This window comes from Bos javanicus, chromosome 5 (assembly GCF_032452875.1).
Source record: "Bos javanicus breed banteng chromosome 5, ARS-OSU_banteng_1.0, whole genome shotgun sequence".
Taxonomy (NCBI): domain Eukaryota; kingdom Metazoa; phylum Chordata; class Mammalia; order Artiodactyla; family Bovidae; genus Bos; species Bos javanicus.
In genome coordinates, this window is record NC_083872.1 from 92327416 (window position 1) to 92354588 (window position 27173).

At 35.8% G+C, this 27173-nt stretch overlaps 1 protein-coding gene across 4 annotated transcripts in view; it reads right to left on the reverse strand.

Annotated features, from left to right (window-relative positions):
• Window positions 1-27173, reverse strand: part of PIK3C2G (phosphatidylinositol-4-phosphate 3-kinase catalytic subunit type 2 gamma) — a 669174-nt gene that overhangs the window by 421553 nt on the left and 220448 nt on the right. For 3 of the 4 annotated variants that reach the window (XM_061417725.1, XM_061417726.1, XM_061417724.1), the window contains exons 2-5: window positions 24781-25542; window positions 20427-20509; window positions 15301-15458; window positions 8550-8664 (exon numbers count right to left, since the gene is read on the reverse strand). In XM_061417725.1, the coding sequence (XP_061273709.1) occupies window positions 8550-8664; window positions 15301-15458; window positions 20427-20509; window positions 24781-25461 (1037 nt within the window). In that variant the 5' untranslated portion in view covers window positions 25462-25542. Of the gene's footprint in view, window positions 1-8549; window positions 8665-15300; window positions 15459-20426; window positions 20510-24780; window positions 25543-27173 lie in introns of those variants that run through there. The other variant, XM_061417728.1, reaches the window with a different exon arrangement.

Consider the following 27173-nt stretch of genomic DNA (forward strand, 5'->3'; position numbering starts at 1 on the left):
ATTAGAGGCTTTTATAAGTAGACTTTCTTCTTGTTTTTATTGTTATAATTATTATTCTCATTTCGATGCAACTTCCTTACGCATTCCTGCTTTTATCAGAGATTCAGTTTTTCAAATGCATAGTTATCTTTCTTACTATTATTTTTTTTTTTTTTCATTTAATATTTATTTGAGCTCCTGTTGGTCTTTCTGGGAAGGGAGGGTCCTCCTTCAAGGCATTGCTCACCTTTTCTCTGTCTTCTTTTTTGTGTGTATGACTTTTTTTCTTTATTTATTTTTAGCTGAAGGATAGTTACAATTTTGTGTTGGTTTCTGCCATACATCAATGTGGATCAGCCACAGGTATAGTCATCTGTCTTCTTGATCTGTTCCCATGCTCTCGCAGCACCTCACAACTGATACATTCTCTGCCTTCAGTGTTTCCTTCATCATTGGTTCTTTCCCTTCATCTTATTAATATTTTCAGTATCTCTCTTATCCACATTCCCCAAATCTCCAGACTGATTCTCCTCAGGATCTAAAAATCCCATTTTCCTCCAGGCTTTTATCACCACACATTACTTCTGAGAGAGTAGTCTGCTTGAGTTTCTTTTTAACACCTTCCTTTCTCCTTAGCTTGTTGCAATCTTCCTTTTTTTCTCCTCCATTTTATGAAACTTGTTCTTATTTGAATCAACTAATTTCTTAACTGCCAAACTAATGATGATTTATCAGTCCTCATCGAATTTATTTCCAGTATGATGCTGTATTTACTTAGTAATTCAAATTTCTCTTTCCTTCTTGTGAAAGGCAAGTTTTCCAAAGTATTGTACAATTTAAATTGCTTTTTTCCAATTTCCTTTTTCTGCTCTTCTTCCTTCTTTCATTTTTTATACATTAATGTTCTCAAGATCCTTTCTTTTGTCACTTTCTTTACATAGTTGCATGTATCTCTAAGACTTTCATTCCCTCTTAGTGCCAATGATTCCTTAATCTATGCCAGATTCCCTAAATCTGAGCTGTTTTCTCAATATCAGATGCCCCTTGGCACTCACATACTCAGTATGTTTATAACTTGATTAATTATTTTATACCCTACAGAGTGTCACTCACCATCTGGCTCTACAAGGATTGAGTCACTAGCCACTGCAGTCGCTGACCTCCACAACCTGAAAGGAGTTCAGAGAAGGGATAGGAAGAAGACACTCTGTACTCTAAGGAAACTGGCAGAACTGGCTTTCAGATAGTTAGATATTTTCAGGAGAAATTTTATGAACCCAATTTCTTGCATCTTCCCGTACTTAGGTATATTCAGTTCAGTTCAGTTCAGTTGCTCAGTCGTGTCCGACATGTACTGAAGTCTTAAACATATATCTGTGCCTCCTGAATAGCAGTAGTCTTCCACCAAGATGTGTGTTTGATTACATGTATCCCTTCTCCAAGATCACATATAAACTAATCTCATCTTAACTCTTCAGATCAGTTCCTCCAAGCTAGCTGAGAGGCTGCCTATTGGCTATAGTCCTTAGTACCTGTGTGCATGCTCATTCAGTCATGTCTGACTCTTTGTGACTCCATGGACTTTAGCCCACCATGGAATTTTCCAGGCAAGAATACTGGACTGGGTTGCTATTCACTTCTCCAGGGGCTCTTTCCAACCCAGGGATCGAATACATGTCTTCTGCTTGGCAAGCAGATTCTTTACCACTGCACCACCTGGGAAGCCCACAGTCCCCCCAAATACTGTAACTCACAGCTCTCACATTGTGTGTTTGTATTTCAATCATCACACATTCATTTGCCAAGTTCTGTTAATTCCACCGTTTTAATACCCTAGGGAATTTAATACTTTCTGTTTAGCCCCACTGCTGCTACTTTAGGTTAAACTCTGTCATCTTTCATATGTTCTTCTAACTCATTTCCAACCCTCTTTAAAGCATATGTTGTTATTATATGATCACTTAAATACTTCTCTCACCCTCCAGAATAATTTATTTCCTTAATTTCCTGATAGCAAAAAAGACATGTCTATTGCTGATGTTTTGTAAGTAAAAAAAGAATAAATATTACCTTTATTGTAGTTCTTTTTCAAGGAATAGCTACTCTAGCATTTTAGTGTATAAGATCTCATTTATTGTATAGGATTACATTTTCATATGTAGGATTTCTATTTATTTTCCAAATAGTAGTATACTTGTTTTAACAAATATTAATATATTAAAATATGGTTTGAAAATATATCTTTTCACGCTTAAAATGTATGATATGTATGTATGTTAGTCACTCAGTCATGTACAATTCTTTGTGGCCTCATGGACCATAGCTTTCCAGGCCCCTCTGTTCATGGAATTCTCCAGTCAAGAATACTGGAGTGGATTGCCATTCCCTTTTCCAAGGGATCTTCCCAACCCAGGGATTGAACCTGGGTCTTCCACGTTTTGGACAGATGCTTTACCATCTGAGCCATCAGGGATATACAAGTTTTCATATCAAGATTTATGATACTGTATTTTCTATTAATTTATAAATTAATATAATGAAATTATTATATATATATAATGAAATATATATAATATAATGAAATTATTATATGTATAATGAAACTGTATATAATGAAATTATTTTATCACTGTTGTTGAATACTGATGGAGATTTAGTTTTTTTTATTACTATTAGAAATTATTCTATGGTGAATGTAGTATTTTTTAAGTCTTTTTTGTATAATTATGATTGTTTCTTTAGAAATATTTGTAGAAGCAGAATTGCTGGAACACATATATGTTCTTGACACATTTCTATGGATGTCTGACACATTTTTGACAAAATTCCCTTTAGAGAGTGCTCTATCTGTTTAAATTCCCAGCAGCTTTCTGGATTTTGTCCATTTTTGCACTGAATTTCATCATAATAAATATTTTAACAACTTGTTAGGCAAAGATGGCATCTCATTGTTTTAACTGCATGTTTGTCATTAGTTAAACACTAAATACTTTCTTGTTCACTGAATTGCCAGTCACATTCTTAGCTCATTTTTTATCTTGATAATTATTTCTTTAAAAATTTATGCACATTTTATATATTCCAAAGCTGTTATCATTTTGTCATACAGTACTGATTTCTTTCCTCAGTATTTACCCTTTAAATACAAATTACTCATTGACTTTCTTTTGTACCATTTCCTTATTCTTGCTGTTAATCCATGTCTCTTTTTGACCTACAGGCAGTTGGTATATACAAAAACTAATACTGCCCTCACAAAAGGACTTTGTAATAACTAATTACATAGTTTTATGAATTCCTTAGTCAAGGAAGAAGGCAAAGATTATATTTTCAAATCATGTTTGTATCTCAATGATAAACCAGATCACTTGCACACCTGTGTGCCCAGTAGGTGTTGAATTGGAGTACTGTAATTCCTGCACACCTATCCTGTAGACCCCTGCAAAACTGCAAATATTTTCCACGCCATGCTCCAGCATGAAGAACCATTAGCCATTTTCTGGGTCTTACTCAAGAGCTTTTTTAGTGTTGTTTTATAGTTAAGAGCCAAGGTTATGCAGATAGTCAATCCTGAGTTTGAGTTCAAGCTTGACCCTACCAACTTCCTAGTTGTGTAACCTTGATGAAAGCCTCAGATTCCCATCTGTAAAATGGATTATTATGGTATCTATCACACTGAAACCATAATCACAGAAAACTAGTCAATCTAATCACACTAGGACCACAGCCTTTTCTAACTCAATGAAATTAAGACATGCCCTGTGGGGCCACCCAACGTGGGTGGGTCATGGTGGAGAGATCCGACAGAATGTGGTCCCCTGAAGAAGAGAATGGCAAACCACTTCAGTATTCTTGCCTTGAAAACCCCATGAACAGTATGAAAAGGCAAAATGATAGGATACTTAAAGAGGAACTCCCCAGGTTGGTAGGTGCCCAATATGCTACTGGAGATCAGGGGAGAAATAACTCCAGAAAGAATGAAGGGATGGAGCCAAAGCAAAAAGAATACCCAGTTGTGGATGTGACTGGTGATAGACACAAGGTCTGATGCTGTAAAGAGCAATATTGCATAGGAACTTGGAATGTCAGGTCCATGAATCAAGGCTAATTGGAAGTGGTCAAACAGGAGATGGCAAGAGTGAACGTTGACATTCTAGGAATCAGCGAACTGAAATGGACTGGAATGGGTGAATTTAACTCAGATAACCATTATATCTACTACTGCAGGCAGGAATCCCTTAGAAATGGAGTAGCCATCATGGTCAACAAAAGAGTCTGAAATGCTGTACTTGGGTGCAATGTTAAAAACAACAGAATTATCTCTGTTCATTTCCAGGGCAAACCATTCAATATCACAGTAATCCAAGTCTATGTCCCAACCAGTAACCCTGAAGAAGCTGATGTTGAACTGTTCTATGAAGACCTACAAGACCTCTTAGAACTAACACCCCAAAAGATGTCCTTTTCATCATAGGGGACTGGAACGCAAAAGGAAGTCAAGAAACACCTGGAATAACAGGCAAATTTGGCCTTGGAGTACAGAATGAAGCAGGACAAAGGCTAATAGAGTTTTGCCAAGAGAACGCACTGGTCATAGCAAAAACCCTCTTCCAACAACACAAGAGAAGACTCTACATATGGACATCACCAGATGGTCAACACCAAAATCAGATTGATTATATTCTTTGCAGCCAAAGATGGAGAAGATCTATAGAGTCAGCCAAAACAAGACTGGGAGCTGACTGTGGATCAGATCATGAACTCCTTATTGCCAAATTCAGACTTAAATTGAAGAAAGTAGGGAAAACCACTAGACCATTCAGGTATGACCTAAATCAAATCCCTTATGATTATACAATGGAAGTGAGAAATAGATTTAAGGGACTAGATCTAATAGATAGAGTGCTTGATGAACTATGGACGGAGGTTCATGACATTGTACAGGAGACAGGGATCAAGACCATCCCCATGGAAAAGAAATGCAAACAAGCAAAATGGCTGGCTGGGGAGGCCTTACAAATAGCTGTGAAAAGAAGAGAAGCAAAAGCACAGGAAAAAAGGAAAGATATAAGCATCTGAATGCAGAGTTCCAAAGAATAGCAAGAAGAGATAAGAAAGCCTTCCTCAGCAATTAATGCAAAGAAATAGAGGAAAACAACAGAATGGGAAAGACTAGAGATCTCTTCAAGAAAATTAGAGATACCAAGGGAATATTTCATGCAAAGATGGGCTCGATAAAGGACAGAAATGGTATGGACCTAACAGAAGCAGAAGATATTAAGAAGAGATGGCAAGAATACACCTAAGAACCGTACAAAAAAGATCTTCACGACCCAGATAATCACGATAGTGTGATCACTGACCTAGAGCCAGACATCCTGGAATGTGAAGTCAAGTGGGCCTTAGAAAGCATCACTACGAACAAAGCTGGTGGAGGTGATGGAATTGCAGTTAAGCTATTTCAAATCCTGAAAGATGATGCTGTGAAAGTGCTGCACTCAATATGCCAGCAAATTTAGAAAACTCAGCAGTGGCCACAGCACTGAAAAAGATCAGTTTTCATTCCTATCCCAAAGAAAGGCAATGCCAAAGAATGCTCAAACTGCCGCACAATTGTACTCATCTCACATGCTAGTAAAGTAATGCTCAAAATTCTCCAAGCCAGGTTTCAGCAATATATGAACCATGAACTTCCAGATGTTCAAGCTGGTTTTAGAAAAAGCAAAGGAATCAGAGATCAAATTGTCAACATCCGCTGGATCATGGAAAAAGCAAGAGAGTTCCAGAAAAACATCTATTTCTGCTTTATTGACTATGCCAAAGCCTTTGACTGTGTGGGTCACAATAAACTGTGGAAAATTCTGAAAGAGATGGAAATACCAGGCCACCTGACCTGTCTATTGAGCAACCTGTATGCAGGTCAGAAGCAACAGTTAAAACTGGCCACGGAACAACAGACTGGTTCCAAATAGGAAAAGGAATACGTCAAGGCTGTATATTTGCACCCTGCTTATTTAACTTCTATGCAGAGTACATCATGAGAAACGCTGGCTGGAAGAAGCCCAAGCTGGAATCAAGATTGCCAGGAGAAATATCAATAACCTCAGATATGCAGATGACACCACCCTTATGGCAGAAAGTGAAGAGGAACTAAAAAGCCTCTTGATAAAAGAGAAAGAGGAGAGTGAAAAAGTTGGCTTAAAGCTCAACTTTCAGAAAACGAAGATCATGGCATCTGGTCCCATCACTTCATGGGAAACAGTGGAAACAGTGCCAGACTTTATTTTTGGGGGCTCCAAAATCACTGCAGATGGTGACTGCAGCCATGAAATTAAAAGATGCTTACTCCTTGGAAGGAAAGTTATGACCAACCTAGATAGCATATTGAAAAGCAGAGACATTACTTTGCCAACAAAGGTCCATCTAGTCAAGGCTATGTTTTTTCCAGTGGTCATGTATGGATGTGAGAGTTGGACTGTGAAGAGAGCTGAGCGCTAAAGAATTAATGCTTTTGAGCTGTGGTGTTGGAGAAGACTCTTGAGAGTCCCTTGGACTGCAAGGAGATCCAACCAGTCCTTTCTAAAGGAGATTGGTCTTGGGTGTTCTTTGGAAGGAATGATGCTAAAGCTGAAACTCCAGTACTTTGGCCACCTGATGGGAAGAGTTGACTCATTGGAAAAGACTCTGATGCTGGGAGGGATTGGGGGCATGAGGAGAAGGGGACGACAGAGGATGAGATGGCTGGATGGCATCATCGACTCGATGGTTGTGTATCTGAGTGAAGTCCGGGAGTTGGTTATTGACAGGGAGGCCTGGCGTGCTGCAATTCATGGGGACTCAAAGAGTTGGACAAGACTGAGTGACTGAACTGAACTCAACTTATGATATCTGTCTCTTTGATATGTTATGAGACTTAGATGTTTACCTTATTTGAGACAAGGGCATCATTAGCACTTGATAAATGATTACTATTATTTTAATATTATCATTGCAATCAAAGTTAGTTAGGTACTTCAGATGAATTGTAATACTGTAACTGTTAGAGTTTGAATTATTACTTATTGCATCATTAAATTATTAAATGTTTTCTGTGTTCCCTCTACAGAGAAATAAGAACAGATACCCAAGTCTTTAAGGATGTATTTTTATTTTATTTTTTTTTAATTTTTTTTAAGTCAACAACTTTATTTTTTTTAACTTGTTTGTTCTTTATTTTTTTAATTTAATTTTATTTTTAAACTTTACAACATTGCATTGATTTTGCCGTATATCAAAATGAATCTGCCACATGTATTTTTAAGATAAATTATGTAAGAATACATGAAAAAAATTTGAATGAAATACATATGCCTTTAGCTATTAGAAAGAATAGTAAGAATATTCTGCTTATTAATGTAGTCATATCAGTTCTGATAGGCTATTATGCTTAAATAGTAAGCAAATTCCAGATATGTACATATCCTTCAATTTCCTTTAGATAATAACTAACTCTAATTAACCTACACAAATCTTGGCAACTTTCCTATCTTAATAAACCCAGGTAAATGAATTTTAATAAAATAATATAAAAACACTAAAAAATCTATTATGTTTATATTAACAAGAAAAAAAGAATAAAATGATTTTGTTGTAACTGGGAACAAAGAAAGGAGAATAATCCGTCTTAAAAATCATTCACAGTTAACATTGCACAATAAAGGAAAATCACCCACAAGATATTTTCAAGCCTATTCATGGTGGAATAGCAATGACAGTGGCAATAGGTGTCTCAAAAAAATACGAAATAAAAATGTTGTCAATCTTTAGGTACTTATAGAAACACAATGAGGAAATATAAATACCAGGAGAGAAATAACGCGATAACAGGAGAGAAATATTAGTATTTTCTTCCTTAAGGTTGTGTTATGTTTTCAAATTTGGTCTTTAGGGAACTTTAGGACAATAGTTATTGTGGTACATTAAGAAGAGGTAAGTTTTTTTTTTTTTTCCTATAAAATAAGTATATGCAATTGACATACATGAGAATAGACTTTTCTAACTATTTTACTGAGCTCCCTAAATAAATAATTGAAGAAAGTATTTTAAAATTTAGTCTTTTATGAAAATGTTATAATTGTCATACTCAAACACTCTGTGATTTTGAAATGTATTTAAACAGCATGCTAATATTGTTCTGACTCAAAAAAATTACTTATTGCAAAAATTTATTGTTTAAATTGTGATCAGTCCTACTAAGCTTTGTCACAAATAAGATAACTTGTGTTGCCCAAGATTTTCTTGATTTCAGAACTCAAAGTCCCATGTCTGGGGGGCAGCCTCAGTCCAAACAGACTGAGATAGTTGGTCACCCTAGTTACAGGTCACTTAAATACACATTGCCATATATACACAAAATACAAAGTCAAACCAAGAATAAGACTGTTAGTACGACACAAAATTTTAAATTCACCTTTAAGTGAGCAAAATTGATCATGAACAGAGTATTTGCACAGTCTGATTAAAAGCAAAGAAAGAAATGCTGCTTAATATAGATGAACAATGATCAAAATTTACCTTAATAAGATACTTACTTTTGTAAAAATTCTTCATGGCCACATATACTTAAGAGATGATCTCTGGGGAATAACTGGTCATTCATGCAAAAATGTAGAATTTCGGCAATTAGGTCTTTGACAAGATAATTAGCTAAAAACAGGATTGAATAATAAAATGTTAATAAGAGCTCATTATATATTGGCTAAGTAAAAGATTTTGAGCACAAAAAATGATGCATGCATTATGAACTGTTATAACTGTCTAGCTCCATCAAGAGGAATTAAAATGAGATACGTTACACTTACTGATCTGAGTATATTTGAAGATTTTTTTTAAGTATTCTTTGCATTTTCTTTGATCACTGTCTTCATATAATCTAACAGAGCTAGGTATTTCATTTCTCATTCTGAAAACTTTGGTAATGGTAGCTTCTGCATAAAAAAAAAAAAAATGTTCTGCTGTGGTTATCCTTAGAGATTTGAGAGATGCCAAAGAGATTACAGAGTGAATGCTAGGTGGCAAGCCAGGAGTCTAACCCAAATATGGCAGCTTCTAAAGCTGGTGCTCTTAATAATTCTGAGTGTTCACAACTTATCGTTCTTCCTTTCCGGTATAGAATCACCCCAGATTCTGTCTTGGACAGCATTATAATAACCTTGAAGGACATGCACTCTTTTTCTTCACCTTCCCTAGAACTCAAAAGTGTCAGCATATTATAGGGTAAAAACCCTTTGCCGTCTCATATTCACATTCTACAATATCCCCCCATAGTGACACACATATACCATTTAATTATGTTTGCTTATGAAATATTTTCTATTTATAGATGATAAAGAGGGATTCATTTATTATCATATATAATAATAGTTAGCAATTAGGGACAGAGGAACCTGTTGGGCTACAATCCATGGGCCCGCAGAGAGTTGGACATGACTGAGGGGACCAAGCACACATAGGCAAAAATGCTTTCAATGTGATCTTGAATGAAAGTAGGTACAACAGATTGTATTGATGATCCTTATTGAAGATTTGAACAGCATACTGCAAATCCTCAATTGCACTTACTCAAGGCTGTATATTGTTACCCTGCTTATTTAACTTATATGAAGAGTACATCATGAGAAACGCTGGGCTGGAAGAAGCACAAGCTGGAATCAAGATTGCCAGGAAAAATATCAATAACCTCAGATACGCAGATGACATCACCCTTATGGCAGAAAGTGAAGAGGAACTAAAAAGCCTCTTGATGAAAGTAAAAGAGGAGAGTGAAAAATTTGGCTTAAAGCTCAACATTCAGAAAACGAAGATCATGGCATCTGGTCCCATCACTTCATGGCAAATAGATGGGGAAACAGTGGAAGCAGTGTCAGACTTTATTTTTTTGGGCTCCAAAATCACTGCAGATGGTGATTGCAGCCATGAAATTAAAAGACGCCTACTCCTTGGAAGGAAAGTTATGACCAACCTAGATAGCATATTGAAAAGCAGAGACATTACTTTGCCAACAAAGGTCCATCTAGTCAAGGCTATGTTTTTTCCAGTGGTCATGTATGGATGTGAGAGTTGGACTGTGAAGAGAGCTGAGTGCTAAAGAATTAATGCTTTTGAGCTGTGGTGTTGGAGAAGACTCTTGAGAGTCCCTTGGACTGCAAGGAGATCCAACCAGTCCTTTCTAAAGGAAATTGGTCTAGGGTGTTCTTTGGAAGGAATGATGCTAAAGCTGAAACTCCAGTACTTTGGCCACCTGATGGGAAGAGTTGACTCATTGGAAAAGAGTCTGATGCTGGGAGGGATTGGTGACAGGAGGAGAAGGGGACGACAGAGGATGAGATGGCTGGATGGCATCAATGACTCGATGGACGTGAGTTTGAGTGAACTCCGGGAGTTGGTGATGGACAGGGAGGCCTGGCGTGCTGCGATTCATGGGGTCGCAAAGAGTCAGACACGACTAAGTGACTGAACTGAACTGAACTGAAGTTGAGTTTTGCTTATAATTATGTGTTTACATTGATGTGACTTCTTTTATGGCCAAACTATTGGGAAAGGTTTTTGTCACAGACTGGCTAACAAAACATAGTATAAATGGTATTATTGAACTTTCCATGAAGAAAAAAAGGAAGCATATAATGCTGGATTTAAAAGTGTATTTTATGGGAGATCAAGCTTTTATCAATAAAATGTTTAGAGAAACAAACGGTAGCGATCATCAAGGAATTAGAGATTATAGAAATGCCCGGACATAGGAGAGAGTATCTTATATGTGCTACTGCTTGGTAATATTGACTGAAATATTATGAATTGAAGCTAGAGGAAAATATAGCCACAAGCAAAATCAAGACTGGAAAGGCTTTGAAAAGAAGGGGAGAGCAATGCCAATGTAAAATGGCAGGGAAATATTTCCGAAGACTCCAGTTTATTTTAATTAATTTGACTTTCCCATTTCCAGGACTGTATGGCCTATGCTATTTCATAGTATGTATGAATTCATTATTTCACTACAGTCAGTTGTTGCAGTTTACGTGAACGACTCCATAAGCTAGTTTCTAACTGTTACTCCTCTTCTGTGCTTTGGTGTCAGGTCTTCTACTACTCATGTTACTCTTTGGATGTCTCATTATCACTTCAAATTCAGCATGTCTGTATCTGAAATTACCATTTTTCTCCTTGAAGCCAAATAGTTAAGTGTCTGTAAGTTAAACTTTTCATCCATATTGTAAGCCAACAAGTACCATGGTTTACTTTAAGGAGATTTTATACCTGTATCTTCAATTTGGCAGCTAATATGATCCTTTTCCCAGTTTCTCATAGTTGCCAACTTCATACAACCCTTCTCAATCTGTTGTCCATATTGCCTACCATATTGAAAAGGTGAAGACCCACTCGTGACTTTTTAAATTATGCTACTTTGCAGCTTAAATCTAGTTTTTATGCGTCCTTCTCGATCCCTTTACATCTCTTTTGATGTAAAAGTATCACTGTTGTTTTGCTTAGTGTTAAGTCATGTCCAATTTTTGCGACCCCATGGACTGCAGCACACCAGGCTTCCCCGTCCTTCACTATCTCCTGGAGTTTGCTCAGACTCATGTCCATTGAGTCGATGATGCCATCCAACCATCTCATCCTCTGTCATCCGCTTCTTCTTCTATACTCAATCTTTTCAGCATCAGGGTCTTTTCCAGTGAGCTGGAGTATCACTGCTTTTTATTAAATCTAACTTCTTCACATATGATTCTTCCATCACTGGTTTCTAGTGTCATCAATTTAAAGCCCTTCTCTTATGTAATATTCCCCACTCTAAAGATGCTTTTGTCTTTTCTTTAAAATAATCTTTTTCTATTTAATATTCCAATAAAATCACTCTTCTTCCATTATATTCCCTTAAGGATAGTATCTTATTTATTTATTTAATTTATACCTTCTCATTACTGCCAAATTTCTTTACAGAGTACATAACTGCTGCCAATAGTTCTCAATTACTCTTTAATCTTTGCAAACTGGCTTCTACCACTTTACAGGTCACAAATGACTTCCTAATACAGTTCCAACTATGCATCATTTAAATTTAGAAAGTAAAGACACTGGCTTTAGAATAACTTTGGAGTTGGAAAAAAGGACAGGGTATCTTCTTCACTGAATTGATAGCTGAAGATTGTAGAAGCAGAGACGACCTTGTTCAAAACACCTGCTCCTCCAGAAGGATTCTATTTTCTCACTCTGGGGGAAACAGAATTCTCTTTGGATGAGAATCTCTCACTGTCTCCTCCTCTTTCTGTCTAGATTTCATTACAGCTTCTGTTTTTTACTGGTCATTCTTGAAATGCTCTTCAGATTTTTATTCTTTAGAGTACATCTATATTATTCAGTTCAGTTCAGTTCAGTTGCTCAGTCGTGTCCGACTCTTTGCAACCCCATGAACTGCAGTACGTCAGGCCTCCCTGTCCATCACCAACTCCTGGAGTTCACCCAAACTCATGTCCATCAAGTCGGTGATGCCATCCAGCCATCTCATCCTCTATCTATATTATTGGTAAAGCACTAATGTAAAGTAGTGAAGGGATCACAGTTTTGGCGTAAAAATTAGTTTAAAATGAAAACATTTGAAATCTTATCTGTACTTTTCTTATCTGAATAAAGCCAAGTCTCATAATACAGGTGCTATTAATTTCCTTCTGAGAGAGCTTCCTGCAAATTCCAGGAAGGAGACAGACTGCCCGTCCACTAGCTTAAAAAGATATATAATTATTGTTTTTTCTAGCTTAAGCTTTAAATACCTCCCCCTGCACACATTTTTATATTATGCTGTTATATAAATGTATACCTCTGAGTTTCAGCAGGTCATTCATTAATGAATAACCCCTGCATGACTATGTAAAGAAACCTTGTCTTTTGCCTTGTTAATCTGTTTATTGTCAATTATGTCACAGTCCTAATCCCACTTCAAATTTAAATGGGCAGAGGAAAAGTTTTTCTCCTAAGAGTAGCATACACTACTCTGTATATTTTCATAAATGTGTCTTGTCTCCCTCTCTACTTTTTCCTCCTTCTCCTAATTCATCCCTTCCTGCTCCTCCTTCTTATAAACACTCTTAGTATCTTTGAGGCCACAGACATCCTCTTTACCACTGTACATTTCTAACACTTAACACAGTGACCTAATCACTTTACTGAAACTTCTTGTAAAAGTCAAAAATGGCCTCTGGTTTGCCAAATCCAATATTGGAAATTAAATATTATAAACTGGAAGATCAGGAGTGGTCTCCCTAGTTCATAATTCTTTCTTCTTCTCCAGCCACTGAAGTCAACATTACTCAGATATCATTCTGATTGGATCAAGGTGCAACACCGCATTGACCTTGGTGGTCCAATCAGAACCCTGCTTTCAGAAACTGGGAAGTGGATCTGAAAGCAGCTCTTTTGCCCCTTTTCTCTTTGTCCATTTCTGTTCCCCTGTAACTTTGAAAGAACCTAATTAAGTAGTTAAAGATTGATTAGTTCTCTAGAGCAACACCCCCCCCCCCCGCCCCCGCCCCTTAGCGATCCTGCAGACATGTCCCACAGGGAAGATAACATTTGAAGAGAGAGTCAGTCAACCTGCACAGAACAGAGAACAATGCAGAACCCAGCCTTCTGCCTCCACGATTCACTGAGATTCTTCCCCCACTTCTTTCCCTTCAAAAACTGTCAGGGCTGAGCAGAATCTTTGGAGTGGCCTTGGGGCATGAGTCCGTCTTCTCCACAGATTGCCGGCTTTTCTGATTAAAGCACCTTCAATAATTCCTCCTGATTATTGGTTTTTAGCCGTGAGCAGCCAAACCTGAGTTTGGTAACAGATCCAACAGATTGAACTTTCTTTAGAGATTGAACTTTCTTAAGGTAGCTGGCCAAATAACTTTTAAGCTTGAGCCTGGCTTTCCATGTGTTTCAGAAAAGTAAGGGAAATGAGTCAGCAGAAAGTAAGAGAAACATAAGAAACAGTTTTACAGAGAGGAGATAAGGTGAGAGACATACAGGGATTTTGGACTGCTTGTACATCAGATTTTTCTTCCCAAATGTTTTCTGAATTCCTACTCCTAAATGCTAAAGAAATACCTGTAATCCTTAAAAAAAAATTATTTAACTTATATCAGCAGGAGTTGGTTTCTGTTAGTTTCAAACCAGATAATCCTAATATTCCTACATAATATCGTTATGTTTGCAGTCATCTGTACTAACTTGGAGCCTTAGCTAGAGTAAGAAAGAAAAAACAACAACAACAACAAAAAAATCTAGTAATCATAATGAAACTACAGTCCATGGGGTTACAAAGATTCGGACATGACTGAGTGACTAACACTTCTACTTCAATGAAAAAATTGAAATCAACCTTGAGTATTCATTGGAAGGACTGATGCTGAAGCTGAAACTCCAGTAACTTTGGCCATCTGATGTGAAGAGCCAAAAAGACCCTGATGCTGGGAAAGATTGAAGACAGGAGGAGAAGGGGACAACAGAGGAGGAGATGGTTGGATGGCATCACTGATTCAATGGATATGAGTTTGAGCAAACTCCAGGAGATAGTGAAGGACAGGGAAGCCTGATGTGTTGCCATCCATGGGGTTGCAAAGAGTCAGACATGACTTAGCAACTGAACAACAACAATTTGTCAAGGAACAGCAGTTGATAGGTAGAAACAGTAGAACAAAGGTTGTTTGAAGAACAAAATTGTTTTGCAAAAAGGTTGACTGTAACAGTGAAATAAATATTAAACAACTTAAAGAGATTCTAAAACTTTAGGGAATAAGAATCATCCGGTGAGTTTGATAAGATAGATACCTGGGATCCATCTGCAGAGACTGATTCAGTATATCTGTTAACTATGCTGGACTGACAGGACTATTACTCTGAAGATACAGGCTGTGTATCAATGTCTATTCAATTTCCAGTTTATTTACTTTTGAATAAAACAGTTGTTTCTAAAGGATAAGAACAGCCATTTCCACTTACATGTAGCCTTTCTCTAGAATCTTTCTGAAATTTAGCTTTTATTTTTAATATGCTAAAAACTTGCTATACTTGCTATTTCATAGCAGGAAAATAAGGTGTCCTGGGGTGAGCTATGGAGAGAGTTCTTTGAAACAATAGCTAAAAAAATGTTAAAAGATTTCCAGCTGTTTTCCTGTTACTTCACTTCAGGGCAAAATACTAGCTAATACTGCTTCTCTTAATGATTTCAGACTGTGGGCTCAAGGCTAGGCAGCTCATATGAGCTTTAGGTAGATTTTTATACTTATTTGCAAGATTGCTTACCACATGGGATAAAATGAAGTCCTTTTGTTGAGTTATCAGTAAAAATATTTATATTAAACTTAGTATTAGAAAAGAGCTTATATGGAAATGCTGTAGTCGTGCTCCAAATCTTCCCAGAATTGGAATCCATGTCAGCGGCATGATATGTTTCTCTTATTCTGAAAAATATATGTGAAAAAGTACTTAGGACAAAATTTCAAGAAACTTCTTGAAGGGTTTGCAATAGAAGATTTAATATAGGAAAGTAGGCAGCAGCTGATTTGTGGTACAGTGCTGTTAGCTAGGCTAGCTTAGTAAAGATTACAGTTAAACCAAAAACAACTGTAAATGTCTGGTCTTTAAGTTTTCTCTGGAGCATCTCATTTAAAGCAATTAGGAATATATTGTCCAGCAAAAACGGGAGAGGGATAGTTGCTATTGCTGCCTTCTCTCCCACAAATGCACACACACACTATATTGCATTCCTTTTTGTATCCCATCAGACACACACACATACACACACACACACACACACACACACACACACTATGATAATTCATTTTTGTATCCCACCATCACCCAACACAGTCCATGAACATGAAAGGGCTTCCGCAAATGCTTCTAAATGCTTTATTGAATGGAAAACTTTTTGCCAGTGCACAACTACACAGCCAGCCAAGCAGACTTGGAATTTTGTGACAGCATAGAAAGAAATTTCATTAGACCTGCCTGATGGCTAATGCCTGACAATCCCATGGGGGATAATACCATTTGCCAGATTTCCAAGAGAAAAGATTTTCCTTGCCTGTCACAAGTTTGCCTCTGATGGACTTTTGTAACAGCCCCTCCCAACTTCCCTTCTCCTTTATGAAAGTTTTCCTCGCCTTTGCTTTACTTGGACTTGCCTGTGGTTTTCTGTAATTACATGTCCCAAATTGTAATTTTTTGCTTCTCCCAAATAAACCCATTTTGGTGATGAAAAAGGAATACATTGTCACTCATAAAATATGAAAATTCACCCTGAACAGTGACTATTGCTTCACGGACATTTCCTTTGAAGCTTGAACTCGTGCCTTTCTCAAGCCAGAAGTCACTCATTTATTATTTATTCATTTATTGATGGTTAAATTGTTTGTGTCAAATCGGTAAGTACAATTCTTGGCAGCTCATTTTCTTTAAAATTTGGATTTTACACAAATATTTGGATTTTACATAAATAATTGAGCTCAGAAGTCATTTGTAGATTCTGCACAATTACTTGCTGTGTCAGAGTCAGAGAATTGCAAAATAGTTTCTCCTTGGAGCCAGGAGCCTTGAGTTTGAACCCTGATTCTCTTATTCAGTAGTTTTATGGTCAGAGGCAAGTTATTTGACCAGTTTCTTTGTTTGCACAAATGAGAATATTTATATCTACTTTAAAGTTTTATGTGAGAAAAGGCATATAAAAGACTTTTGTAGAATGTAAAGCAATATATGCATGTAATATATCATAATTATCATTGTATATCATTATAGCTGAATCCCTGTAGAGCTATATTTTTATGCCTACATGTAGATTATAATGTAAAATTTGTAACTAGCTATTTAAAATGCTTTTGATGATGACTATGAAATCTTGGATTATTTTTACTTTTTTGTTAATTTTGCAGAACCCTAAACTTTCTAGTACTTTTCCTGAATGAAAAATTATGCATTCTGTGTAATATATCAGATATATTACATTCTTGACATTCATCCTAACAATTTATGCAGCATTAAAGTAGTATAGGCTCACTGAGGTAGCTCCATCTCTGTACCCTTAAACTCTACCAAAACATCCCTTCCTTAAGGGACCTCACAAGTGGAAAAGTACATGTTCTTCCAATGGGCCTGGCATGCATAAGGATCACCTTGTTTTCTGGATTCCATCCCCGAAGTTTTTGACTCAGTAGTAAGTGGAGGATTACCACCCCCACCCCCATTTTTTTCTCCCAGCAGTTTCCCAAATAAGTCAATACTACTACAGTTCAAGAACCACCACTTAGGATAAACATATAGGCCACTCTTCCTTCTTTTACCCTCCATCAAAGGTTTTTACTCCATTTCTGAATTGAGGAGTTTGATGATCTAGCATTCAACCATATGATAAGATACTACTCAATGCATACATGCATGATCTAACCTTCTGCCATTTTAGAGAATTAAATTTAAAATGTAAATTCATGACTCTTTCTTTTCTAAACCTTCACTGAGCATCTACTGTGGGCCCAAAACTTTTTTTGTGTACTATTGCTCTGGTGACTCAGACAGTAAAGAATTCACCTGCATTGCAGGAGAAATGGGTTTGATCCCCAGGGTGGAAAATTCCCTGGAGAAGGAAACAGCTGTCCACTCCAATATGCCTAGAGAATTCCATGGACAGAGGAGCCTGGCAGGCTACACTACGTAGGGTTGCAAAGAGTTGGATATAACTGAGCGACTTTGACTGTTGCTCTCTGATGGCCTTTGCTGCAGCAGCTTAAAGCACGGTTTCAGTTCCCAGCCAGAGACTGAAGTCAGGCCATGACAGTGAGAGTGCTGAATCCTAACCACTAGACCCCCAATGACCAGTGACCAGTGGTCAGTGACAAGGCCCTGGCCCATCAGATGTGTAAAAGTGAATTTTTGAATAGAGATGGAAAGTAGTGAAACAAGTAAAGTGTTTATTAGGAGGAAAAGAGCACATGTGGATAGGCACATGGATGGGCTAAGAGAAAGTCATGCCCTCACAAGAGTTTGAATCCCTTTTATGGGATATTTCTTCTGAGTTTCCTTTGGCCATTCATCTTGCTTTCCCTGGTTCTGAGTCTGTATTTGGTTTATCTCAGGGTCCTTCCATGGGTCCAGGCACATCTCTTAGCCAAGATGGATTCTAGCAAATGTGCTATTGGATATTGACATCACCTGCTATGCCCTGGCACCGCCTTCCTTTTTGACCTTCAGGGAGCCTTCCTGCACATGTGTAATTGGGGAGATCTCTTTGACATTGAGAATGAGGAATATGGGGTCTTTTATCTCTTAACTGGGTAGGGCTCAACTCCTCTCTTACTCTTATCCTGGAGTATATGTCTACAGGGGACAAACTCTGGCTGCATAGCTTGGGACCCATCTGTCTTCTGTCTCACTATGATATTTTATTGTATCATAAAACTATATTTCTTGAGATATATGGCTTAAAAGTATGTCATAACAGGAAACCAAATTCCATAAATTAGGGAGCCTCTTGAAGGATATGTAACAGGAATGTTAACAGCATTTTTAGGTATGGTTATTTAAATACTAGGAAAAAACACAAATGAAATTGGATATATAAATCCATTCTATTAGGGCTTTCCAGAAAGTCTGGAGACTGTCTTAAGAAATTCGTCTTTCAAATTTGATTTGGTCTGTTTTTGAATGAAAGAGCTTTGGATATTTGGATATCTAAATATTTTTGGAAGTATTTGGACACCAGCACATAGTAGGTCCTCAAAAAAATTGTTGAGTGAACAGTTTGTGTACAAAATAATTATGCATATATAAATTCATTTTATATGAGTACATGCCAACAAAAATTATTGAAAACAAAAAAAGTAAATGTGTAAACGTAACCTTTGTCTTCTTTTTTACTGCTTTAATATTTATTATTGTTTGGTTGTCTTTTTTTAGTACTCATGGTTACTTTGAAAGAAACTCTTGAGAAAAATTCCATCTAAGAGTTTAAAAATGTACCATGAGCTACTGAAAAACCATCCCATAAAATATATTTATGTCACTATTAAGAAGATTTCACCAAAGAATACATACTAAACTCTCTTGGGGAAAAAAAGTTATGAGAGAGACTAATAAGTGTTTTTTGATGGAGCTATACCAAGTATTACCTTGTGATATGAAGAGAGCTATTTCTCATGCTTCGAGAGTAGAAATTATCACGTCTTAAATTTTATTAAAGTGTCAAGTTCCTGGCACTGCTTGTCAGGTTGTTACAGTGGGTAGCTTATTCTTGAAAGAATCAATATTGATATCTTTAAAGATCCTAATTTAGGAATCCAAAGTGCCATTTAAAATTTTCTTCTGTGAACTGGAGCAAGAAATTAATTAAAGATTGAATATGGGTTCATGGATTTGAAATGCCTATTTTTTTTTTTTTTTGTATGTGTGTGCCCTTTGGTTCTTTCAATATGGCAACAAGGTTTTTTAACTTGACCTTGCTTTTCAGTTTTCTTGCTTGTTCTTCGTTTGAATCTCTCTCATGCATGAACTAGTTACTAGGCATTCAGGTAGCTTTTTAAGATAATGATTAAATAAATGGTTCAAATCTTTAAATCCAAATGATCATTCAGCAGGCAGCAGCTATAGTTGATAAATATGTTTACTTATGTGTATATTTATTACACTTAAAACAGCCAAAAATATAAAAATCAAGGTAATTAAAATGAAAGTGCACTAATTTTTCAAAAATTTCAGAAATCTGAGCAAAAGAAGAAATGGCATTATATAAATTTTCATTGATTAATGAAAGATTGGTCTTTAAAAAGGAGGCATCTACCTTTATGAGTTCTTTATTTAGGTTAGCAAAAAGGGGATCTGTGATTTCTTGGTAATCTCCCCTAGTGATCAAATTTGTTTTTCAGTGGACAAACACCCATGCATTTGTTCAGTATTCTGGCAGCCCATTCAGGGTAAGATTGAGTTATTAAGCAGAAGGTATTCTCATTGTTCTAAATAGTATATTCCATTTAGGATATACTATTGGATATATAGTATATATATATAGGATATATATAGAAGGATAAATTCATGCTAGTTTGGGACAGAGCCACAGAAGTCAGTCACTTATGTGCTAGTTAAATGAGAAGTTAATTTACCACAAACCAAGCTATTAGCAAACAGCATGAGCAAGCCCAAAGTTATAAAATATTCATCTTTAGCAGATTTTCAGGGGAAATTTTAATTTTACTGTAAACAACGAAACAATACCAGAAGTTGATTAATGAACTACTGTGTAATAAATTTATCCATTTAACTATGTTAAAAATTATAGAGCTTTAACATTCGATATGCAAAATTAGTCAATTCAGGGATGTTAAAATAGACAAATTCATGCATGTTCTAGAAATGTCAAAGTTGAATGAAATAGCAGCACTCACTTTTTTACTTTGTTGCAAAAGGATGCCAAACTCATATTACTGCCTTGAGCTACTTCAACCAGCTGAATGGAACAACCTGTCAGCTTAAAATAAAAACTGTTAAAATAGTTTTGTGTGGAGAAAAGGTAAATACAATTCTAAAATTTTTATTTTGTTTTAAAAAGCCATTCTGCTTTTAATTTTATTTTTAAAACTTTACTGAAAAAATACAAATGGAAAAATATATAAATCTGGAATATATTTGAACTTTGAGGAATATATGCAACTGTGAATATTATTATCCAATCAAAATATACATTTCTATCACTTTAGAAAGTTCCCCCATATCTCCTTCTATCAGTCTCAACATGTATTTGGTAACTATTAATTCACATTTCTGTCACCATAGATTAAGTGTATATGCTCTTGTGTTTCTGTCTTCTTTCATTTAAATCATACATATTTTAAAATTTATGCTGTCATACATTATCAATAGTTTATCTTTTTTATTTCCTATTAGTAGTCTTTTTCATTACTATTCCACAGTTTGTTTACCCATTTTCTTTTTGATGGACAGGTGTGTTGTTTGTAGTTTGGGAGTACTGTAAAGAAAAATATTAATTTTCATATGCAAGTGTTTTTTGGACATGTGTTTCACTTCTTGTGAATAAGTGCATAAATGACTCAGTCAGAGGGTAGGTTAACTTTAAAAGAAAAATCTTTGCTTTATGTATTTTGAAGCTGTCACTAGGTACATATGCATTGAAATTTATTATGTCTTCCTGATTGATCCTTTTATTATTATGAAATGACCCTTTTCTTTCTCTAGTAATATCTTGCCTTGAACTGTACTTTTTCTGATATTTGTAACGACACAAAGCTTTGTTTTGCTGGTTGAATGTTAAATATTTTTATTTTTTTACTTTCAAACTATCTGTACCTATGCTTTTCAAATTTGGCTCTTGTAAATAGTACTTGTCTTTCTTATCTAGTTTGGAGTGGATTTAGTATATTTCTGGATGTGGTTGGGTTTAAGAGTGCCATGTTCACACATACTTCTATTCGTTTCTTCTAGTTTGTTTTGTTCTTCTATTTCTCCTTCCCTGACTTTTTCAGTCTATTTGCTTTTTCTCCTGTTTCATTTAATTCCTCTGTTGGATTTTTAGTTTTTCTTTTTTTTTTTTTACTGTTCTTGTAGTGGTTTTACTAGCTTTGAAATTACAATATGCATCCTAAATATTTCGCAGTTTACTTAGAGTTAATACTGTACTACTGCATTTAAAATGTAAGAACTTTCAAGAGCAAATAACATTTACCCCCTTCATCTTTTATGCTCTTGTTGTCTTTTACTTTTTATTTACATATACAGTAATCCTCATAATGAAATTCTATTTTTTTGCTTTATACAGCTGTCTTTAAAAAAAATAAGATTAATGTAGTTTTTCCTATTTACTAACATATTTACCATTTGTTCTGTTCTTTTCTAGATTCCATCTGGTATAATTTTCTTTGCATATAAAGCACTTTGGTGTTTTTTGTGTGTATGTGAATTAAGTTTTCTCTACATTTGTTTATATGATAATATTTTTATTTCATTTAAAATTTCAAGCATGTACTCAATGAGTACAGAAGTATGAATTCTTTTCTTTTCTTTTTTAAATAAAACTTTAAAAATGCCATTCCATTGTCATTTGGCTTTCATTGTTTCTGAAAAGATAATGCTTTACTTCAAAATGTTTCATTGCATGAAATATTTTTTCCGCCTCTCTGCTGCCTTTTATGATCTTTTCAAATTTGGTCTTCATATGTCTTAGTAAATTTGTCTACATATGGTTGTCTTTGCATTTATAGTTTGAGATATATTGATTTTCTTATATCTGTAATTTAATATTTTGTACCCAGTTTGATAAAATTCAGGGCATTATTTCTTAAAATGAATTTTTCCATCTTTCCTCTCTGTTAGCTTTCCAAATTATCCATGTGTTAAACTGTTTGTCTCATAAGTTTCTTAGTCCTGCTCACTTTTATAAAGTTCTTTTATTTTCTCTTTTTCAGTTTGGATAATTTCTATTATTTTTCTTTCAAGTATTGTTTTTTCCCTCTATCATCCTTTATGTTTTTAATCATACCCACTGACTTTTTCTTTGCAGGTATACTTTTATTACTAAATTTCCCATTAGTCTTTGTTTTTTCAGTTTCTTGTTTCCTCCTGAGATTGCTCATTTGTCTATTCATTATGTTCACAATTACTTCTTCTACTTGAACATCCTTTTAATAACTTCCTCTAGTCACTGTCTGTTAATTCCAACATCTGTTCTATCTCAGAATCTATTCACTGAGTTATTTTCTTGATTATGGTTCAGAATTCCCTATTCTTTACACATCTTTTGCATTTGTTATTAAATATTGGATATTGTAGATGACACATTAGGAATTGTTTCTACAAACTACAGTTTTTCTCTGGCAGGCAGTTAAGATCCCTTTGGTCTTGTCTGCCTTGATTTTATTTTTTGTGAGGCCACATCTAAATGGTATGTAGAGCATTTACTATAGAGCACGACTTTTGCTCTTAAGAGATAGTTTTGTGTGATCTCAATCGAATACCGGAAGTGCTCTGCTCAGTCTTCTCTTGCAGGATCAGAACTTGTGGCCTGCGTAACTTCTATTTGTGTGTGGTGAATATGATCTCTTGGCCAACAATCTGCAGTATAAATCCCATCCATTGCGTAGCTTCTTCTATGGTCTGCTCTGCAAATCACAGCTTCCTTTGCAGCCTAGAACTGCGTCTCTGCCTCCTCAGTTTAGTGAGGCTGTTGTCATTCAGTCACTCAGTTGTGTCCAGCTCTTTGCGACCGCATGGACTGCAGGCTTCTCTGTCCTATCTTCTGGAGTTTGCTTAAACTCATGTCCGCTGAGTCCATGATACCATCCAACCATCTCACCCTCTGTCATCTCCTTCTCCTCCTGCCCTCAGTCTTTCCCAGCATCAGGATCTTTTCCCATGAGTTGGCTCTCTGCATGAGGTGGCCAAAGTATTGGAGCTTCAGCTTCAGCATCAGTTCTTCCAGTGAATATTCAGCATGGATTCCTTTATGATTGACTGATTCGATTTCTTGCTGTCCAAGGGACTCTCAAGAGTCTTCTCCAACACCACAGTTTGAAAACATCAGTTCTTTGGCACTCAGCCTTCTTTAGGTACTGCGGCTCAGATTAGGCTCCACTAGCAGCAGCCTACCTAGTACCAGGAAAAAGCCCTGCAGAAACCAGAATGACCATAACAACGCTTGGGTGTTTCTCTTCTCTCAAGGATCACTGTCTCGACTGATTCTTCAGTCTTGAAGGCAGTAGTTTCATGTATTTTGTCTAATTTGATAGTTGTTTTCAGTGGTAAGAGAAAGTTTAGTACTTGTTACACCATCATGATCAGAAGTAGAGGTTCCTAAAATTCATCCACTTTTAATTCAAATCCCTTGAGGTGTTATTTCTTCTGCAAGTGCCTCAGACACAGTTGTGTCTTCTCTAATGAACTCATCCTCTGTGTTATTTTACTGTGTTGCCATTATTCATTTGCATGTAAATTTTAACAATATGCTATTCCTAAATTCAGGTATCATGGATTTTTCTTCTTTGTTATGCCTAGTATATCATATATAACTTAATAATAATGATAAATAGTTGTCAAATAAATGAAGAATCCTTTTGTCTAACCCTGTAAATTATAACTGGAATAATGTTTCTTCTTTTTATTGTTTACTTCTTGTTTCCCTTGTTTCTAGATTCAGTGTAGCAGAGAAGTGTTCAAATATTATGCAAGAGGCTTTGTGGTTACTAAAATGATTGGAAAACTACTAATGAACCCATCAGGATGAATTGCATAAAGATTACTTAATTTCCTACTCTTGAAATGTTCCCAATAGATGGTGCCTGCCAACAGGGTAATTTAGAAGCCTCTGAGTAAAGGGCCATTTTTTCCTACCAATAATATGATGTTTTAATTCATGGTAATGTAACTCAAAATATAAATGTAATGAAATGCATTTGTGTTTCTATGTGTGCATAATAACACAGTAAGAATGAAAAATACAATCATATAAACCCCCAACTATGATATTTTTATTTAATAAAATGTAAATATTATACCACACTATTTAATTTTGATGAAACAAGAACTTTAAAAATATTATAAAAGCTCTTTCTTTAGAAAAAATCATTAATTCACAAAAATGGAATTTGTGAATAATAAGCATTTTTTCAAAAGTAATAGTAATACATTCCCCTACTGAAGATTAGTTACTCTTGTTACCAAATCCACCCAGCACATTATTGATTGATTCTTTCAAATTCGTATTTTTAGGTTTACAAATATGGTACATACCTCAGTGTTCTTTGGGTGTGTACTTTCCCATGTCCTGGGTAGAGAAGAACCTTGAAAGGGCATCAGAGAAGACTCTACAATGTTCATATTTCTCCTGCTTTTGTTTTCTTCTTTTGGCATCAAGTTAGTTGACAAGAATGGGTATATAGGAAGAACGCTGCTTTCAAATCCTATATGGTAGTTATGATTTTCATTTTCCAGTTGACTCTGTGAATTATTTTTATCCAGACTGGTAGATGATAGAGGCAAAATATTGACTCCGTAATCATCAGCACCGTGGTATTTTCCTATGGGATTTCCCCAAGAGCTTCCTTTATTGATGTTTTGAGGATTTGGTAGCACAGAATGCCTACCAAAACCAATTACTGGTGTTTCCCTAACTTGGTAACAGGAGAGTTCTGAGCTTTTAGAAGTGAATTCATTCAAGGACGTTTGGTGTATTTCATCTAATGAATGTGTTCTTGAGTCCCAGTGTGGTGCACTGGGCACAAAAAAGGCATTTTCTTCAATTTCTCTCTGACAGAGTGGGATTTTGTTACTGATCTCCTCTACTACATTATCAAAACCTAGACTGACTAGGCTAGGAAAAAGAGGTTGATTCAAGGAGGGGAATTCTTGGTGCTCCTGCTGCTTTTCATGTGATTCACTGGAATTTAGATCTGTTTTCCAGTAATATGCCATTCTTTATTTTATGTAACTGAGAGGGTTGACTCAGCTCCAAATATCTCTTCAATGATATTATAAAAGATGATAGGAATTTTCCTAGACAAATGATAAAAGGAAATTAAAAAAAATGTGATTAATTAGAAATAAAAGAGCTTTCAAGAAAAAAACATGTTGAATAAATACAGACAATTGTTTCGAAGTTTCCCCATAGCAAATGAGATAAACCCATGAGTTATATAAAAATCCATCAGGGCTCACATAATTAAAGTCCAAGGGGAAATATTGACTTCAGAGACATGCATGAAACTCCTGTAGTAGAAAACTAAGTCCACTTCAGTCATGATGGTGGTTTCATGAACGAAAGCCAGTATTCCCCTTTGGACAGACTCCTTTTCTACTGAAAATCCACTGGCCCATGGCAACATTATCTCCTTCTATATTTAATCATCTATAGCATGCTAGTATGCTAAAGTAACTTAACAGTCTCTTCATGATTATTCCATTCCTAGATACAGTCTTAACTTTTTTCTGCCCTCCATAAGCAGTCATCTTGTAGGTTGGGTAGACCCTTTCATATCCTCCCCAAAACTTCTTTAAATAATTGCAAACTTCTCCAAAGCAACTTTCATTAAGTTTACTGATGAGAAAATTCAACTGATGTTTATCAATTTCTATTTTAACTTATCTCTCTGCAATATTTCAACCCTTTTGTTCACTATACTTATTTAAAATTTTCTTGTCGTGTCCTACATTGACTCTCTGTGACACTGTACTCTCTGAGTTCTGTATTAGCTCTTCCTCAAGAATCCCCTGCCGTATTGTTCATTAGCTACTGGACCCCTTGTCAAAGCTTTTCTTCTCAATCATTCTCTGCATGTAAATTACTTCATACCTCCTATGGCTTAAATTACCATCTACATATCAATAACCCTAACACAGGACCATTCTTATTATTGTCTCCACTTGGAATTTTTTTTTAACCTCTAAGAGAAAGTTCAAAACCTAAATCGAAATTCACCCAAAAGCCTGCTTTTATTCCAGTCTTCTGTGACAGAAAATGGCCCGACAATTCACTCAGTTTCTTAGACCAGAAACCAGGGTTTTATCTTTGAGTCTTCCCACACCTTCATTCTTCTACCTCCAGTAAATCACCAGTTCCTGTAGGGGATCTGGCTTACTTTTTTGTCTACCACTGTCACAATCCTACTCTAAAGTTTTCTAATCCTCTCATCTGCAATGTTGCAGTTCTCTGAAACTGCTTCCACATTTTCTACAATTCATTCTTGAGTCTTGTAATCCAATTTTTATGTTGTACTGTTATATTTAAGAGACTAACCATATATCACCTTTGTACATAACAGTGGTTTCCTACTGTCTCAGGGTAACATGTATAAATGTTATATATGTAACATTTTTCTTTCCCACTAAATCATTAGGCCATGTTAGTCTTTTCACTTATAACTCAGTACTTAGTGCTTTGCTTCACTCAGAGTAGTTGCTCATTTGCATTTATTGATCAAATGATTTAAATGTTGGAAAAATTATAGTTGAATTATAAAAAAGTGACACTGAAAAGTATTTCTGTCATTTTGTGGATTTATTTGGAGGAGGAGGTGGCAATCCACTCCAGTGTTCTTGCCTGGAAGGTCCCATGGACAGCAGAGCTGGACAGGCTACAGTCCATGGGGGTCACAAAGGGTTGGACACGACTGACTGAATGACTAAAC